The following is a 19,874-nucleotide window of genomic DNA, read 5'->3' as shown; positions in this document are numbered from 1 at the left end:
AGATAAAGAATGAGAGGTGAAGAACATGAAGAAGGGGAAGGAAGTGGAAAAGAGAAGGAAGGGGTAAAGGAGGGGAGAAGAGAGGAATGTGCTTCACTTCTGGTCGAGACGGTTTTGACGTACTGCAATCAAGACACGGATGCTGGAATTTCATTTACAGGGAATGATGGAAGCAATCAGCCCATCAACCAAATCCCAATGGTCAGTAAATTAAGTGGGATCAACCAGTAGTGGAAAATTGGATGGCACTCTATCAGCTAAACGATTGACAACTAAGGGGATTTAATTTGAATCATTAGCTTTACAGAGGCTTAATATTAGTTTCAAGCATTTAAGTTATTATACTGCTACAGTTGCTATGGTTTACTTTGGCCCGGAGTCTGTGATGACAGCAAACAGGCTCATTTTCTTCTAGTCAGTGGCTTTGTACAGGAGAGGACACTCTACTAATATAAAGTCACGCTTCTTTAAACATTCCAATGGCACTAAATACAGGTGGAACTAGTGCTGCAGGTATTGACAGTTTTCCTATGGTTTTCCTCATTAACAGAACCCGGCATAGAAGCTTCGAATTAATTTGAAATTGCATGCTGCAGCCCACATAGTAATTTTAATATATAACAGCTTATTGATTGCATTATGGATCAGTATTAGGACCATTGCTTTACTGGTAATACATAAATAACCTGCACTTAGGAATAGGAAGCACAATTTCCAAGTGTGTGGATGGTATAAAACTTGGAAATATAGTAAATAGAGACCAGGAAAGTAGCAGACTTCAAGAGAATATAGACAGACTGATGAAATGGGCAGATACATGGCAGATACAATTTAAAGTGGACAAGTGTGAAGTCATGTACTTTGGAAGAAACAACATGCAGAGACATTATAGTCGAGAACAAAAGAAATAGCAGCAGAAGTAGACCATATGGCCCATTAAGCCTGCTCCGCCATTCAATACGATCATGGCTGATCTTGGCCTTCAACTCCACTTTCCTGCCCGCTCCCCATATCCCTTAATTCCCTGCAAGACCAAAAATCCATCTATCCCAGCCTTAAATGTATTCAATGATGTAGCATCCACAACCCTCTGGAATAGAGAATTCCAAAGATTCACAACCCTTTTGAGTGCAGTAATTTGTCCTCATCTCAGTCCTGACTGATTGATCCCTTATCCTTAGACTGTGTCCCCATGTTCTAGATTCCCTGATCAGTGGGAACAATCTCTCAGCTTTTACCCAATCAAGCCCTTTCACAATTTAGATTGCCTTTCATTCTTCTAAACTCCAGAGAATATAGGCTCAATTTACTCAGCCTCTCATCACAAGACAACCCCCTCATCCCAGGGGCCAATTTAGTAAATCTTTGCTGTCCAAGGGTACTGTTTTGAGGGTGGTGCAAGAGCAGAGGGACCTGGGTGTGCATGTTCAAAAATTTTTGAAGCTGGCAGGGCAAGTTGATTAGGCAGTTAAGAAAGCGTGAAAAATACTTAAGTTTGTAAATAGGGGCACTGACTTTTAAAAAAAACAAGGGAACAGGGCAGACCGGTAAGTATAAAAAATTTACTTCGGGGATTCTCGGAGCAGACTCGGAGGGCGGAGTTCCAGAGCAGTGAGTATATAAAAAAAACTTACCTCGGGGATTCTCGGAGCAGACTCGGAGGGCGGAGTTCCAGACTGGTAAGTATAAAAAACTTACCTCGGGGATTCTCAGAGCAGACTCGGAGGGCGGAGTTCCGGAGCGGTGAGTATACAGGAGTAAGTTACCTCGGGTGGGAAAAAAAACTGAAAAAGTGATGTCACAGGAAAGCTGTGACCTGACTGGCTGGTAGGGAATCTGTACCAAATTTGAAAATAAAACTGATAAAAATTGATTAAAACACGAATTAACTAATTAATAAGCAGAGTAACAAAAACAGAGGGAGGAGATTACTGTATTTAGACAGCATTTAATATTTACTGTAGAAATCTAGCACTAGGGACCAGATAGTGAAGTGCATCGTAATTTAGTAAGGATTTAATAAGTATTTATTTATTTTCTATCAATTAACTAATTCAATTAACTAGAAATGTCAGTTAGAGGGGTGAAGTGCATCACCTGTGAGATGTGGGAGGTCCGTGACGCTTCCAGCGCTCCGGGCGACTACATCTGCAGGAAGTGTACCCAGTTGCATCTCCTCACAGACCGCATGGATCGGTTGCAGCAGCAACTGGATGCACTTAGGAGCATGCAGGTGGCGGAAAGCGTCATAGACAGGAGTTTTAGAGAAGTGGTTACACCCAAGGTGCAGGCAGATAGATGGGTGACCGCTAGAAGGGGCAGGCAGTCTATGCAGGAATCCCCTGTGGCTATCCCCCTCTCTAACAAGTATACCGTTTTGGATACTGTTGGGGGGGGATGGCCTCTCAGGGGAAAACAGCAGCAGCCAGAGCAGTGGCACCACGGCTGGCACTGTTGTTCAGCAGGGAGGAACAAAGCGCAGAAGAGCAATAGTTATAGGGGACGCTATAGTGAGGGGCACAGATAGGCGCTTCCGTGGACATGAAAGAGACTCCAGGAAGGTATGTTGCCTCCCTGGTGCCAGGGTCAAGGATGTCTCTGAACGGACAGAGGGCATTCTGAAGGGGAAGGGTGAACAGCCTGAGGTTGTGGTACACATCGGTACCAATGACATAGGCAGGAAGAGTGATGAGGTCCTGCAGGGGGAGTTTAGGAAGTTAGGTAGTAAGTTAAAAGACAGGACCTCTAGGGTTGTAATCTCTGGATTACTCCTTGTGCCACGTGCCAGTGAGGCGAGAAATAGGAAGATAGTGCAGCTAAACACGTGGCTGAGCAGCTGGTGTAGAAGGGAGGGTTTCAGATATCTCGACCATTGGGATCTCTTCAGGGACAGATGGGACCTTTACAAGAAGGACGGGTTGCATCTAAACTGGAAGGGCACTAATATCCTGGCTGCAAGGTTTGCTTGCGTCACTCGGGAGGGTTTAAACTAGTGTGGCAGGGGGGTGGTAACCAGAGCAGTAGGACAGCTAGTGAAGTAAATGAGGTGGACATAGTAAATAAGGCCAGTAGGACTAAGAGGAAGAGCAGGCAGGGAGATGTTGCTGAGCACAGCGTGACTGGTGGTCTGAAGGGCATTTGTTTCAATGCGAGAAGTAGAACAGGTAAGGCAGATGAACTTAGAGCTTGGATTAGTACTTGGAAATATGATGTTGTTGCTATTACAGAGACTTGGTTGAGGGAAGGGCAGCTAAATTGGCAGCTAAATGTTCCAGGCTTTAGAAGCTTCAGGCGGGATAGAGGGGAATGTAAAAGGGGTGGGGGAGTTGCATTACTGGTTAAGGAGAATATCACAGCTGTACTGCGGGAGGACACCTCAGAGATGTCATGCAGCGAGGCAATATGGGTGGAGCTCAGGAATAGGAAGGATGCAGTCACGATGTTGGGGGTTTACTACAGGCCTCCCAACAGCCAGCGGGAGGTAGAGGAGCAGATATGTAGACAGATTTTTGAAAAATGTAAACTTAACAGGGTTGGAGTGGTGGGTGATTTTAACTTCCCCAATATTGACTGGGACTCACTTAGTGCTAGGGGCTTGGATGGGGCAGAATTTGTGAGGAGCATCCAGGAGGGATTATTGAAACAGTATACAGATAGTCCAACTAGGGATGGGGCCATTCTGGACCTGGTATTGGGGAATGAGCCCGGCCAGGTGGTCGAAGTTACAGTGGGGGAACATTTCGGGAGCAGTGACCAGAATTCCATAAGTTTTAAGGTACTTGTGGATAAGGATAATAGTCCTCGGGTGAAGATGCTAAATTGGGGGAAGGCTAATTATAACAATATTAGGCAGGAACTGAAGAATTTAGATTGGGGGCGGCTATTTGAGGGTAAATCAACATCTGACATGTGGGAGTCTTGCAAACGTCAGCTGATTAGAATCCAGGACCAGCATGTTCCTGTGAGGAAGAAGGATAAGTTTGGAAAGTTTCGGGAAGCTTGGATTACACGGGATATTGTGAGCCTAGTCAAAAAGAAAAAGGAAGCATTTGTAAGGGCTGGAAGGCTAGGAACAGATGAAGCACTTGAGGAATATAAAGACGGTAGGAAGGAACCTAAGCAAGGAGTTAGGAGGGCTAAAAGGGGTCATGAAAAGTCATTGGCAAACAGGATTAAGGAAAATCCCAAGGCTTTTTATACATATATAAAGAGCAAGGGGGTAACCAGGGAAAGGGTTGGCCCACTCAAGGAGAGATGGGAATCTATGTGTGGAGCCAGAGGAAATGGGTGAGGTGCTAAATGAGTACTTTGCATCAGTATTCACCAAGGAGAAGGACTTGGTGGATGATGAGCCTAGGGAAGGGAGTGTAGATAGTCTCAGTCATCTCATTATCAAAAAGGAGGTGGTGTTGGGTGTCTTGCAAAGCATTAAGGTAGATAAGTCCCCAGGGCCTGATGGGATCTACCCTAGAATACTGAGGGAGGCAAGGGAAGAAATTGCTGGGGCCTTGACAGAAATCTTTGCATCCTCATTGGCTACAGGTGAGGTCCCAGAGGACTGGAGAATAGCCAATGTTGTTCTTTTGTTTAAGAAGGGTGGTAAGGATAATCCAGGAAATTATAGGCCGGTGAGCCTTACGTCAGTGGTAGGGAAACTATTAGAGAGGATTCTTCGGGACAGGATTTACTCCCATTTGGAAACAAACGAACTTATTAGCGAGACAGAGCATGGTTTTGTGAAGGGGCGGTCGTGTCTCACTAATTTGATTGAGTTTTTTGAGGAAGTGACGAAGATGATTGATGAAGGAAGGGCAGTGGATGTTCTCTATATGGACTTTAGTAAAGCCTTTGACAAGGTCCCGCATGGCAGACTGGTACAAAAGATGAAGTCACACGGGATCAGAGGTGAGCTGGCAAGATGGATACAGAACTGGCTCAGTCACAGAAGACAGAGGGTGTCAGTGGATGGGTCTTTTTCTGAATGGAGGGATGTGACTGGTGGTGTTCCGCAGGGATCAGTGCTGGGACCTTTGCTGTTTGTAGTATATATAAATGATTTGGAGGAAAATGTAGCTGGTCTGATTAGTAAGTTTGCGGACGACACAAAGGTTGGTGGAGTTGCGGATAATGATGAGGATTGTCAGAGGATACAGCAGGATATAGATCGGTTGGAGACTTGGGCGGAGAAATGGCAGATGGAGTTTAATCCGGACAAATGTGAGGTAATGCATTTTGGAAGGTCTAATGCAGGTGGGAGGTATACAGTAAATGGCAGAACCCTTAGGAGTATTGACACGCAGAGAGATCTGGGCATACAGGTCCACAGGTCACTGAAAGTGGCAACGCAGGTGGATAAGATAGTCAAGAAGGCATACGGCATTCTTGCCTTCATCGGTCGGGACATAGAGTATAAAAATTGGCAAGTCATGTTGCAGCTGTACAGAACCTTAGTTAGGCCACACTTAAAATATTGCGTGCAATTCTGGTCAACACACTACCAGAAGGACGTGGAGACTTTGCAGAGGCTACAGAGGAGGTTTACCAGGATGTTGCCTGGTCTGGAGGGCATTAGCTATGAGGAGAGGTTGGAAAAACTCGGATTGTTTTCACTGGAACGACGGAGGTGGAGGGGCGACATGATAGAGGTTTACAAAGTTATGAGCGGCATGGACAGAGTGGATAGTCAGAAGCTTTTTCCCAGGGTGGAAGAGTCAGTTACTAGAGGACATAGGTTTAAGGTGCGAGGGGCAAAGTTTAGAGGGGAGGTACGAGGCAAGTTCTTTACACAGAGGGTGGTGAGTGCCTGGAACCTGCTGCCAGGGGAGGTGGTGGAAGCAGATACGATAGCGACGTTTAGGAGACATCTTGACAAATATATGAATAGGAAGGGAATAGAGGGATATGGGCCCCGGAAGTGCAGAAGGTGTTAGTTTCGGCAGGCATCAAGATCGGCGCAGGCTTGGAGGGCCGAATGGCCTGTTCCTGTGCTGTACTGTTCTTTGTTCATGCTAATCCGTCACAAATCACTGGTTAGACCTCAGCTGGAGTGTTGCATACAATTCTGGGCACCATATTTTAGGAAGGATGTTATGACCTTGGAGCGGTTATAGAGATAGTTTAACAGGATTATACCAGGGATGAGGGACTTCAGTTATGTGGAGAGAATATAGAAGCCAGGATTCTTCTCCTTCGAGTAAAGACAGTTCAGGGGAGACCTAATAGACATATTCAAAATGATGAGGGGTTTTGATAGTTTCTCACTGCTTGCTCTTTGCTCTGGCAGCTAAAGTGGTAACCAGAGATCATAAATTTAAAATAATGGGCAAAAGAACTTGAAAGGAATGAGGAGAAATCTTTTCCACACAGAGAGTTGTTAAGGTTTGGAAAATATTACCTAAAAGGGCAGTGGAAGCAGAGCCCATATGAAATTTCAAAAAGCTTGAAGAGGACGAATCTGGAAGGTTATGAAGAAAAAGCTGGGCATTGATTTTGAAATTGGACAGCTTTTTCAAAGATCTGACACAAGCAATTTGGGGCCTCCTCTGCTCTAAGATTCTTTGATTATATTTAGTCGTTATGATTTTTATATATATATCGTTTCTTACACTTAGTATACTTTTAATTTTGTTACTCTTATGTTCAAGACATTCACTTTGTTTTCACTGTGGAAAATCCGCTAATATTCCTTTAAAAATAAAGACACTTACAGTATGAAACTCCAACTCTGAAATCTTCTCAGGTTGCCCTGACCCAAAGTAATAAACTCTGATAATATGATCTGTACTCCCTGTTGCCAAAAACATTCCACCTGTAAATAAAGAGATAGACTCACATAGGCATACATTATACACATCTGAAATAAACAATCAGTATGGCTTTTAATCTAAAGACAAGCAAACCTTTCTAGCCCTGTTTACATACCCCTTTTACCTTCACCCAATCTAATCTTGGCATAATTTATGCGCCAAGCACTAGGCCTGGAAGCAACTCTGTATGAAAACGTTTCTCTCGCTTTCCATTCTAAATGCCTTCGCCCAGATTTTGCGTAGATAATAACAGTGAGGTTAATATGGTGATGCCCTCACTGACCAACATAGAAGGGCTGTAATAAAGACTGCTGAAGCTGGTAGGCGCATCGGGATGGAGGTGAAAGCCCTCCACAGATCAGATGTGGCCCCAACTGCGGGTTTTCACCCATGCGGCTCCACCTCCAAAGGCTCCCCGGCCTGCCACAGCGAGGCTAACTCCAATGAGCTGGTGGTCTCTGCACATGGCGGGATGCTGCTCCGCTGGTGGGAAAGTTCCAGCAACGCTGCAAAATTTCCTTAATTGGGTCTTTCGCCAACCTAACTGGCTGCCTGCCTCCATGGAACACTATGGAAAATCCACAAGTATATAAAACATTTAAAATGATCCTCAATGCTGTGCATGTATGTAATGATCTTTACAGATGGCCCTTATCAAGAAACATTACCATTTTCACACCTGTTCTACAAAGGTCACCTTTTGAGTGTCATGCATATTATATGTATATTGCATATTATATGTATATATTACACACGCAATGGGCTGGATTCTATGTTGCCGCCACTGAGTACAGCGGCGGGCATAAAACATGGAGGTCCGCACACATGGTTTTCGCTCCGCAGAGCTGCCGCAATCTTATATGTGGCAGTTCATTAATATGGCCGGGACAGGGTGGACCGCCACCACGCCCCCCCACCCCCAACTGATGACATGGAGGTGGCGGGCGAGCTGTCCTCCGTGACTGTGTCCTGCGCCACTGCGCAGGCGCCATTTTTAAAAGGGCTTCAAGCCCTTACATTTACTTTAAATTTTTTTAGAGACATTACTTTAAAAGTTATGACAAATAATGAAATAAATGTTCCCAGCCCCTCTCCCACCTCCCCAATAAATTTACATCCCATCCCTTGTTCTCTCCCCCCACCCAAAATACTCACCTTCTGTACCTGACCTTCTCCCCTCAACCCCCCACAAAAGATTAGAAATTATTACTTTACACCTTCCCATCACCCCCCAGACCAATCAAGTCAGTTTAACCCCACTCCCGCACTGATAAACGTACCTCCTTCCCACTCCCCACAAGCGTCGCGCCTCATTTCCCCAAGACGGGGGTCCGAAGGCGCGTCAGTGCCAGCTGCCAGGATGAAGATCACAGCGGCACATTAGGAAGCGACGGGCACTGCATTAATGCAGGTAAGTTAATTGATTTACATTTTTAAATTGAGGTCCCGTGGCTGAGTGGCGGCGGGGACAGGAGGGCCACCACAAGGCCTTGCCGCCACCAAGATCGAGACGGGCCCTACCAGCGTCGAAGTCCATAGTGGGCCTCATTCGGGCCAATCTTCATGCCCCACCCGGGATCCTGACATCGAAGCCCCGATAAAATCCAGCCCAATATCTTTTCATTACAAAACTCAAATATGGCCTGCCTTTACAGACAAGCTAAGGGAAAACACATCAGCCCAGATTTTATTCCAATGGCAAGATCAGCAGCAAGCACTCTAAATTTGCTAATCTTGCAGTCCACAACATCTTCCACATTTTCCTATATCTCTAATTAAGTATGATTTTTCTGGTGGCCTTTAATCAATTAAGAGACAAAATCAATGGCCAATGTATTGATCCCATCAATAATGTGCAATTTCTTCATTCTGGCAGTAAAATAACTCAGTAAGAACTTTCAATAAGTATTGCTAATGTGAAATAGCAGGAAGTGGCTTTTCCAGATCTTTTAAAAAAAGTTTTAAAAGTTCTGTTTATGTAATACAAATATAGGTGCATCCATAAGATGCACCCAATTCTTATTTACCCTTAGTTGATTGTGATTTGATTACAAGGGTTTGTTAATTATCTCAATAATCCACAAACCTTGTGTCAATGCGCAGGGAAGCTTTGCACCTATCTGTTTCTCCCCTCCAATTTTCAAGATCTTCATTAGTAAATTAATGATAAAATGTATAAAGTCATAAGCATTTACAGGGTGCGGAAATTTTAGGAAGGTTGTTTGAATCCATGGCTGGTCAGAGACCTTCGTTCTGTTAATTAAAATATTTGAACACTTGACCCTTGTAGTTGAATTCCTCCATGTCACATGGAAATTCATAGATTTCAAAATGGAGGGAAGGGAGATGACCAGGCTGATCTTAATGTACCTGACTGCTGAGACAATGACGTCAATTTCTAGTAAGGATCGTTAAAAGAATCAAACATAAATTAAGTGTTATTTATCATGCGCTGCTGACAACCATCAATTGATTTAGACATCACAGATTATGGATTTCATGTTGCATATTAAAACATAGTTGTCAACTAAATATATTCCACGTGTTTTAAGGATAATTTATAAAACAAGCTGTGTGAACGTTTCTAATATTTGTACAGATCTTTTGTACAGATAATGATGTATTTAACAGCTGCATATGCATGACTGTTGGATTATGCTACTTACTATACACCAACTAAATCCTTATAAAGACAATTTGTTTACCAAGAAATGCTGAACTGGAATTGTGATGTCAGTGATCTTTGTTGCAGCCGCAGTTATTCTGATGGCTCAGGTGAGACTCCTCATTTAGTCGGCAGGATACTTGCAATGGACCATCGGAGCGGCACTGCAAACGGGTGAGTATATTTATTTACCACCCCTAGTTAGGGCAGTAAGCCTACCCAAGTGAAGGTCCGGTCGAATATTCAAAGAAGCTGAAGGAGGACTCAAGACAGGAGGTGCGCTGGGTAAGGAGGCAGAACCGCGCTGGTGGGTCAGTAAGTCCAAAGCCGCGCAGAGGTCAGAACCGCGTACCCTAAAGTATACCCAACGGAGAGCCACGCTGGTCAGGAGAGTTATAGGGGACTGCGCTGAGTGAAGTCAGGAAGCTAGCAAAATGTCAGATAAGAAGTTGAGTAACAAAATGTTTTCCGACTGGGGCCCGCATGACTAAGTTTATGGCAGAGCAACATAAAAAGACTTGGTTTTTAAGTGAAATTTCAAGTGGGTAAAAAAAGTTACCGTGTCTTTGTTCAAGCCTGCATGAATGTGTACTGTGGAGCTGAGTCATTAACTCTTTGTTGCCCGGCTTTAATGCTGAAAGCATGAATCTGTTACTCGTTCTATTTTTACACATACATTTTTGTGGGAACCTTGAGTCATGTTTTGGGTGCGAACTAGTTGAGCCTAGTGTGTGTTCATTTCAATCGGGACAGGGAATTTGACACAGATTTTGGTACTTTGAATTCATAACCCATTACAGGAATCAATTTTCTAAGTTTGGAATTGAAGAAGTGTGAAAAGTGATTGTTGAGTGTGTTCATTTCAATTTAAGATTGTGCACTCAGGAATGGGATATAAAATTGAATTATATTTTAAGTTAAAAGTTCTATTTTTCTTTTGAAGGTTGGTTTTGCAACTGTGAAAAGGCAATGAAGAAGTTTCTAAGAGATAAGCTTCAGCCTTGAAGATGTCTGGCAGAAATCCAATTTGAAGTTTAAAACACTGCTTTAATTGGACCAAAGTTTAAAATCTATTCTTGATTTTTTGCAGTTTAAATTTAGGACATGTCTTATTGACTGTTTTTAAGTAGTAAATGTCAGGAATTGGATATTGCTTTAAGGGAGAGAAGGACAAACAATGGAGATATGGGAAAGATTGGACTGTTTGAAGTTTGTGTAAGAAGTTGGTGTGAAACCTTTTGTTTTAAGAATGTTAAATAACTTTTCTTTGGTTTTTGGGTTTTATTACAGTCATTTGAAAAGACGCTTGAAGAAAGAAAAAAATTACGTAATGTACCTTTTCTTAAAAAAAAGCACATGCTATTCTGTTCGATTAAGTTTATACTATTAAGGTTAACTAATCTGTTAAGTTGTGGTGGCCACAATGAACTTTCAAACTTATTTTGTCAAGTTGAGGGAGTCTTTAATTACAAAAGATGCTTAAAGGTTTAGACCAAATTGGAGTTTAATCTAAAATGCTATCTTCCTTAATGGAGAATGCTTTCCTTTGAAGTTGATAATGTTACTAAAGATTTTGTTGTTTTAAAACCTAATGATACCAAAAGAATTGGAAAAAGAAACAGTTTAAAATGGAGTTTCATTCTTTTCAATCGGGAAAGTTTGTTCTAAAAGTTACGTAAAGTGACACATCTGAGAATGTTTGGCTCCGCCCCCTTGGAGACAGGCAAAGAAATTAACCCTGCTGCAGCTTAGACATTATTAAATTTTAAATTTCTAAATTGACATATAATTGGACAAATTAACCCATTTGACTCAGGGGCAGAGCCACAATGGATTCTTTGTGTTTTTTAACGATGACGGTAGGTTCCAAGGCCACATGAGAACTGAGGCCACAGCAAGAGATCCAGCAGCTTTAAGAACATAACTGCAGACAACAAATGTCACAGCATCTTTATCTATGAGACGAAGTGCTTGAGAAGGAGAGATAGTTGCAAGCACTTCTGTCTTTAATGTAAAAAAAAAAGCAATACCACCAAGTCTGGGCATAAGAAATTGGAATCGATAAACAAAATTAAATTGTTATGAGTGGTAATTTAAAGCACTCAAAGGGAAATTTATCTGACATTTAAGAGGACAATCAAAGTTTTAGAAAACAGAAAAAAAGTCTAGTTGGTTCCTAAGTATAAAAAACAAAGTTTCTTTTGGGGAGATATTAAATGGTACATTAATAAAATCTGTCACTCCAGCAACACTGTTATTTGATTTTGGAATAATTTGAGATGTCGAAAATCCAGTGTAATTTAGCAGGTTACTTTTAAGAAATTAAAATGTCATCTAAGATAGAGGAAAAAACAAACAAAATATGGTAATACCTGGAATCAAATGGGAATGTTTGATTTCTGTTTTAAAGAATTATAATTGTACAGTTTCTCCAGGGCTCATGAATGAAACAGAATTAAAATTAATGGGAATTGGCAATTAGATCTGACTGATGCAGGAGCTAACCAGAATTCAATATAGTGTAGAATTTCCAAGAGGCCTAGAACTTTCCAGTGAAAGTCAGGAAAGTGTAGATGAGACTGGTACTTTGATAGTTTTCTCTTGGAGACATTTGTATCCTTTCCTATGAGGTTTTTTTTTAAAGAGAGCTACATTTGAAAGCCTGGCCATGACCCGAGACATCAGGACCCTGCAGGGGGAGGTAAGCAAAGATCTTAGACAGACACCACCAGCGACCCCCACTCCTGACATTTGACCTTTTGATAAGATCACCTAAGAGATGAGAACGTGTGGCATGATATTGCGATACCGGTGTAAGTACGCAGATGTGATTAGTTACATGTAGAGCAACTGAACTAATGACTGGAAGGGTGATGAGACTGCCAAGGTATGCTGTAGCAGGAACGGAGCAAGTAGGACCCGTGAGAGAAAGGGTTTAGAGATTTGTGAAGGAGCTGTGCAGACAACTGCATGAGCTGAGGCAGGAGGTTAGAGATCAACAGATCATGCAGGATATAGAAATGGACATGAAAGAGAAACAGGCAAAGGTGCCTGTTCTGGGAGACAAAGTAAATGGTAAAATGCCCGAGAAACTAGGATTTGCGCCGAGGTGGATAGGACCCGATGAGATAATAATGACCAGCGACAACTGCACCTATGTGGGCATTAGAGGGAAGGGACACTGGAAACACTGGATGCAGCTAAAACATGTAACTGACTGAATTTGTTTTGCAGAATTTAGTTTTTTTTAGTTTAGAGATACAGCACTGAAACAGGCCCTTCGGCCCACCGAGTCTGTGCCGACCATCAACCACCCATCTATACTAATCCTACACTAATTCCATATTCCTACCACATCCCCACCTGTCCCTATATTTCCCTACCACCTACCTATACTGGGGGAAATTTATAATGGCCAATTTACCCATCAACCTGCAAGTCTTTGGCATGTGGGAGGAAACCAGAGCACCCGGAGGAAACCGACGCAGACACAGGGAGAACTTGCAAGCTCCACACAGGCAGTACCCAGAAATGAACCCGGGTCGCTGGAGCTGTGAGGCTGCGGTGCTAACCACTGCGCCACTGTGCCGCCCTAATCACAGCTGACCAGTGACAACTGGAAGGCCCATTTTATCTTAGAGAATGGTATACACTATATCAATACTCCTGGGACTGGGAATCGGCGAAGGTTCAACTTGCCAAGAGGCAAACAGATCATACCACAATAACTCATAAGACCTCAAGACAATAGAACAAAGAACAGTACAGCACAGGAACAGGCCATTCGGCCCTCCATGCCTGCGCCGATCTTGATGCCTGCCTAAACTAAAACCTTCTGCACTTCCGGGGACCGTATCCCTCTATTCCTGTATTTGTCAAGATGCCTCTTCAACGTCTCTATGGTACCTGCTTCCATCACCTCCCCCGGCAACATTCCAGGCACTCACCACCCTCTGTGTAAAGAACTTGCCTCGCACATCACCTCTAAACTTTGCCCCTCGCACCTTAAACCTATGTCCCCTAGTAAGTGACTCTTCCACCCTGGGAAAAAGCTTCTGACTATCCACTCTGTCCATGCCGCTTATAACTTTGTAAACCTCTATCATGTCGCCCCTCCACCTCCGTCGTTCCAGTGAAAACAATCCGAGTTTATCCAACCTTTCCTCATAGCTAATGCCCTCCAGACCAGGCAACATCCTGGTAAACCTCTTCTGTACCCTCTGCAAAGCCTCCATGCCCTTCTGGTAGCGTGGCGACCAGAATTGCATGCAATATTCTAAGTGTGGCCTAACTAAGGTTCTGGACAGCTGCAGCATGACTTGCCAATTTTTATACTCTATGCCCCGACCGATGAAGGCAAGCATGCCGTATGCCTTCTTGACTACCTTATCCACCTGCGTTGTCACTTTCAGTGACCTGTGGACCTGTACGCCCAGATCTCTCTGCCTGTCAATACTCCTAAGGGTTCTGCCATTTACTGTATACCTCCCACCTGCATTAGACCTTCCAAAATGCATTACCTCACATTTGTCCGGATTAAACTCCATCTGCCATTTCTCCGCCCAAGTCTCCAACCGATCTATATCCTGCTGTATCCTCTGACAATCCTCATCATTATCCGCAACTCCACCAACCTTTGTGTCGTCCGCAAACTTACTAATCAGACCAGCTACATTTTCCTCCAAGTCATTTATATATACTACAAACAGCAAAGGTCCCAGCACTGATCCCTGCGGAACACCACTAGTCACATTCCTCCATTCAGAAAAACACCCATCCACTGACACCCTCTGTCTTCTGTGACCGAGCCAGTTCTGTATCCATCTTGCCAGCTCACCTCTGATCCTGTGTGACTTCACCTTTTGCACCAGTCTGCCATGCAGGACCTTGTCAAAGGCTTTACTAAAGTCCATATAGAGAACATCCACTGCCCTTCCTTCATCAATCATCTTCGTCACTTCCTCAAAAAACTCAATCAAATTAGTGAGACACGACCTCCCCTTCACAAAACCATGCTGCCTCTCGCTAATAAGTCCATTTGTTTCCAAATGGGAGTAAATCCTGTCCCGAAGAATCCTCTCTAATAATTTCCCTACCACTGACGTAAGGCTCACCGGCCTATAATTTCCTGGATTATCCTTACCACCCTTCTTAAACAAAGGAACAACATTGGCTATTCTCCAGTCCTCTGGGACCTCACCTGTAGCCAATGAGGATGCAAAGATTTCTGTCAAGGCCCCAGCAATTTCCTCCCTTGCCTCCCTCAGTATTCTGGGGTAGATCCCATCAGGCCCTGGGGACTTATCTACCTTAATGCTTTGCAGGACACCCAACACCTCCTCCTTTTTGATAATGAGATGACTGAGACTATCTGCACTCCCTTCCCTAGGCTCATCATCCACCAAGTCCTTCTCCTTGGTGAATACTGATGCAAAGTACTCATTTAGTACCTCGCCCATTTCCTCTGGCTCCACACATAGATTCCCTTCTCTGTCTTGAGTGGGCCAACCCTTTCCCTGGTTACCCTCTTGCTCTTTATATATGTATAAAAAGCCTTGGGATTTTCCTTAATCCTGCTTGCCAATGACTTCTCATAACCCCTTCTAGCCGTCCTGACTCCTTGCTTAAGTTCCTTCCTACTGTCTTTATATCCCTCAAGGGATTCGTCTGTTCCTAGCCTTCCAGCCCTTACGAATGCTTCCTTTTTCTTTTTGACTAGGCTCACAATATTCCGCGTTATCCAAGGTTCCAGAAACTTGCCAAACTTATCCTTCTTTCTCACTGGAACATGCTGGTCCTGGATTCTAATCAACTGACGTTTGAAAGACTCCCACATGTCAGATGTTGATTTACCCTCAAATAGCCGCCCCCAATCTAAATTCTTCAGTTCCTGCCTAATATTGTTATAATTAGCCTTCCCCCAATTTAGCACCTTCACCCGAGGACTACTCTTATCCTTATCCACAAGTACCTTAAAACTTATGGAATTATGGTCACTGTTCCCGAAATGCCCCCCTACTGAAACTTCGACAACCTGGCCGGGCTCATTCCCCAATACCTGGTCCAGTATGGCCCCATCCCTAGTTGGACTATCTACATATTGTTTCAAGAAGCCCTCCTGGATGCTCCTTACAAATTCTGCCCCATCCAAGCCCCTAGCACTAAGTGAGTCCCAGTCAATATAGGGATCAACGAACGGAACAGTGACGCCAAGAACACAATTAACGGACCCCCTCTTGCCCAAACCCTGGGCCACAGATTGGGCTAGTGTTAACAAAAAACTAGTAAGACTTTGTATGATAATGTACACCATTACCTGGTACCCGCTGTCCTAAACATTTCTGACATTAAATTACCTCAGTGGTGCCCGGAGGAAACCCAGACATTGCATGAGGCTTTGGTAAAACAAGTAATAACGCAGGCATCTTGGTTCAATGCTGGGGGGCGACCAAAGGAAGCACCCCTCGCTCAGGGGAGGTACCGACGGAGGAAGAGTTTATTAAATGATGCTGCTACACTATTTAACTAATCTTGGAAGAATAAATTACACGGCTGCCCAGCAAATTAACCTGTTACTTTTTTTTAAGTCCAAGTGGCAGTACTATGAAAACTGATTTAAATGCAGGAAAAGTTGCAAGCATCATTGATTTTAATGCAGGGGTTGCTATGAGAATTAATTTAGAATCATAGAATGATTACAGCAGTGAAGGAGGCCATTCAGCCCACGGTGTCCATGTCAGCTCTCTGTAAGAGCAACTCAGCCAGACCCACTCCCCTGCCTTTTCCCCAAAGCCCTGCAAATTTTTCCTCTTCAGATTATCATCCAATTCCCCTTGACAGCCAAGACTGAATCTGCCTCCACCATGCTCTCAGGCAGTGCATTCTAGATCCTAACCACTCTGTAAAAATGTTTTTCCTCATGTTGCCTCTGGTTCTTTTGCCATTCACCTTAAATCAGTGTCCTCTGGTTCATGGTCCTTCCGTGAATGGGAACAGTTTCACTCTATCTACTTTGTCTGGACCCTTCATGATTTTGAACATCTGTATCAAATCTCCTCTAAAGCTTCGCTTCTCTAAGGAGAACCACCCAGCTTCTCCAATCTATCCAAGTAACTGCAGTCCCTCATTCCCGGAACCATTCTCATCAATCTTTTCTGCATCCTTCCTAATGCTTTCACATGCTTCCGAAAGTACGATGCCCAGAATTGGACACAGTACTCCAGTTGAGGCCAAAGCAGTGTTTTATACAGATTCACCATAACCTCCTTGCTTTTGTATGCTATGTCTTTATTTATAAAGCTCAGGATCCCATATGCTTTATTGACTGCTTTCTCAACCTGCCCTGCCACCTTCCAAGTTCTATGCAATATACTGCCAGGTCTCCCTGCTTCTGCACCCCTTTAGAATTGCACCCTTTATTTATACTGTCTTTCCTCATTGTTCCTATCAAAATGGCATCACTTCACAATTCCCTGCATTAAATTTTATCTGCCATGTGTCCGCCCATTCCACCAGTCTGTCTATGTCCTTTTGGAGTTTATCACTATCCTCCTCACAGTTCACAATACTTCTAAGTCTTGTGTCATCCTGTTACGACTAAGACTGGCGCAATGCACTGTCAATTCAGCCCCATCACTCCACAGGTCGCAGCATATTAGTAAAGTTTTCACATTCAATCGGAAAACAGCCAAGTTAAACACTCTGGTAACCCCCAGAATAAAAGAGACCAATCCAGGTATCTTTAGGCAAAAATAAATTAACTATTTATTAAAAATTAAATCTTAAATACCATTAAGATAAACCTATGTATAAAGACCTTATACTTCTTATTTTAACCTAACTCCCCCATTCACATACATACACTCAAAAATCAATGGTTAACCATTTTTTTAAAAAAAGAATGATGTTTTAAAAAATTAACTGTTTAAGAATAAATAAATAACTGAGTTGTTAGTCTTTGTGTTCCTGGTGGGTGAGGTATCCTAGTGTAAAAATAATCAAATGCCACTCTAAGTCTCCACGCAGATTTGATGAAAGAGTCTCTTAGTGGATAGGCATTCGGCTGCAGCAGGTATCACACAGTTCTTTCAACAATGAGCACAGCAACAGGTCTACTTGAATTTTTTTTTAAATCCGCAGTCTCTCAGTCGAAACTTTGCTCCAAATTCCAGCAAACACAATCAGTCAAGAGAGAGTCAATCTTGAAGCAAAGACATTTAGATTGCAAGTAAAGATAAAGGAATTTTGCTAGCTCCAGCAATACAAATAATCTCTTCAAAGGGTTTTTTCCTCCTTAGGCAATTAACATGGCCTGTAATTCATTATAGAATTTCCGCTGAGAAAAATAGACAGCTCTTTCCTTCAGGAAATACGCTTCGCTGGGTGTCTCTCTAAACTGGTTTTAGCCAGTGGGAACAGTTTTTACACACAGTTAAATTGAAACATTATAACCATGTGACCTCCTCACTCTCCTGCGGTTGCCTAGTTAACAAATGCAGCTGTGACACACTGTTCTCAGAAATCTAACACTTCTCTCTCTGCCTTAAAGGTACACTATTTCAAACAGAGGAGAAAATAAATACACTTCCGTGATAATCTGCAAATTCTGAAATTGTGCCCTGCACACCCAATTCTAGTGGCTGGATTTTACCATAGGTGGCGGGACTTCTCCACTGCTTCCACCTAGCCTGGGGGATCCGACCCGCATTTTACAGGTCCCCGGGCTTTAACTGTCCCGGAGGCGGGACTTCCACCCTCCTGAGGGAGAAGGTCCCGCCTCAGCAAGCTGCCTCCAATCAGTGAGCCGGCAGCTCTTAGTCCCAGCAGCACCTTCGGGAGCGGTGGCCACTGCAGCCCAGCCGACTGAGGAGGATGCCATGGAGCCGGGATCCAAGGTAGGTTTACGATGTCTTACCGAGGAAATCGAGCGCACCCCGACGAGGCAAGGGTGGTCATTTGGGGGGGAAGGGGGGCATCTTGGGTCCCGGGGGTGGGTTGGGAGGCGGGGGCAGCCCTCAATCAGGCACTCTGTGCCCGACTTCCTTGGCACCGCCCCCCGGGCACACAGAAAGGCCAGTAGCTATTCTTGGCCAGCCTTTCACATCCCAGCATGCCCGCTTGCCATGGGTAAAATACCTGTGGAGGCGGGCGAGGGCCCTTAAGTGGCCAGTTAAGGGCCTTGATTGACCTCGGGCGGGCAGGCCAGCTCCCCGCACGCCCCACCCGACCACCATAAAGTTGGCCGGAGGTGGGAGCGGGGCGGGAAGACCTCCCAGAGCCGCCAGCTCAATTTTACGCCACCCCGCACGCCACCATCCGACCTGCTGGAGCGGCATAAAATTCAGCCCTGAGTCATCAATATAGATCAAGAAACTGTTTTCAGCATAGATAACTGCGGAGCGGCATAAATGACCCAGGAAAATATGGAGTGGCATAAATAATGGTGTAATTCACTTAATCCACAACGGCCTCTTTCTTTTGTGTGATTCAGGGGTCCCTAGGTGTGCCTATGGATGTGCTATGGCAGTACTGCATGCTCCCAGGACAATCTGAACAATTCACTCCACCTTAGAAAATGCTGAAACCATCAAGTCTAAGATTTCATTTGAAATTATTGGGAATTCCATTGAAAGGTTTGCTGATATAGTCCAACTAATTACAGCATCACTAAGCTACAATTTTAGCAGTCAAAAGAATATACGCTATCCAATAGCTTGGTTGACATTCATTTTCCTTAGACAACCTGAGCTTGTATTGAAATTCAATGCGATTGTTTCCTTAATAAAATTTGTTATTTGGATTCAAAATGAAACCAGTTTATCATCTGAAACAATGGAATTGATTTCTGTGCCATATTCACAGAAATATGGGAAAATTAAATAAGTATAGGGACAAACTATACAGTCAACCATGTACAAAAGGGTCTACATGTTATTCAAATATAGGACAGAGAAATAACCAAAAATGAAAAGCAGTTCCTGTAATATTTACAAGCTTGTATCAAATATATATACAAAACTTTATAGAGCTGCAGTTCCAAAATGTATTTGCATTTTCAATGTGTCATGTTTACGTAGCAATTTAATATATGATTTGTTAGACAGTGGAACACGATGAGCCAATGCACCACTAAGCAGAGAAGAAATATTTTCAAAGATCAACCAACTCTCGAATCCAAGCCACGAGAAACGGTTCAATTAACCATAACTCCACAAGGCACTTGACAAAGTTCCACACAAAAGGCTTTAAGTTAAATTCTAAGTCGTGGGGATTTAGAGTAACCATGAGAATAGATAAGAAAATGCTAAAATGTCAAAAATGGGTATTTATTAGGAGTTTTGTTGAAGTAGGGAATGAAGTGTTGAGTAGGGTATCTCATGACTCAGTGTTCGGAACACTACTAT

The 19,874-nt window shown here is 43.5% G+C and overlaps 1 protein-coding gene and 1 long non-coding RNA gene across 6 annotated transcripts in view; one reads left to right on the top strand and one right to left on the bottom strand.

Moving 5' to 3' along the window:
- Nucleotides 1-19,874, bottom strand: part of phip (pleckstrin homology domain interacting protein) — a 309,793-nt gene that overhangs the window by 141,214 nt on the left and 148,705 nt on the right. For all 4 annotated transcript variants that reach the window (XR_010972495.1, XR_010972494.1, XM_068026790.1 and 1 more), the window contains exon 11: nt 6,708-6,808. Coding sequence is in view for 2 of the 4 variants with exons in the window: in XM_068026790.1 (XP_067882891.1) it covers nt 6,708-6,808 (101 nt within the window). In the remaining 2 variants the exon portion in view is untranslated. The remainder of the gene's footprint in view (nt 1-6,707; nt 6,809-19,874) is intronic.
- Nucleotides 9,727-19,231, top strand: LOC137353072 (uncharacterized). 2 transcript variants are annotated; one of them, XR_010969808.1, is made up of 4 exons: nt 9,727-9,756; nt 10,762-10,798; nt 18,020-18,365; nt 18,962-19,231. It is a non-coding gene; the product is annotated as an uncharacterized lncRNA (long non-coding RNA). The 2 variants fall into 2 exon arrangements; XR_010969809.1 differs by lacking the exon at nt 9,727-9,756 and adding an exon at nt 9,930-10,012.

Source organism: Heterodontus francisci, chromosome 3 (assembly GCF_036365525.1).
Source record: "Heterodontus francisci isolate sHetFra1 chromosome 3, sHetFra1.hap1, whole genome shotgun sequence".
NCBI classification, from domain to species: Eukaryota; Metazoa; Chordata; class Chondrichthyes; order Heterodontiformes; family Heterodontidae; genus Heterodontus; species Heterodontus francisci.
Note: the sequence above shows the minus strand (reverse complement) of the source record. Positions and strands in the feature narration are given on the sequence as shown.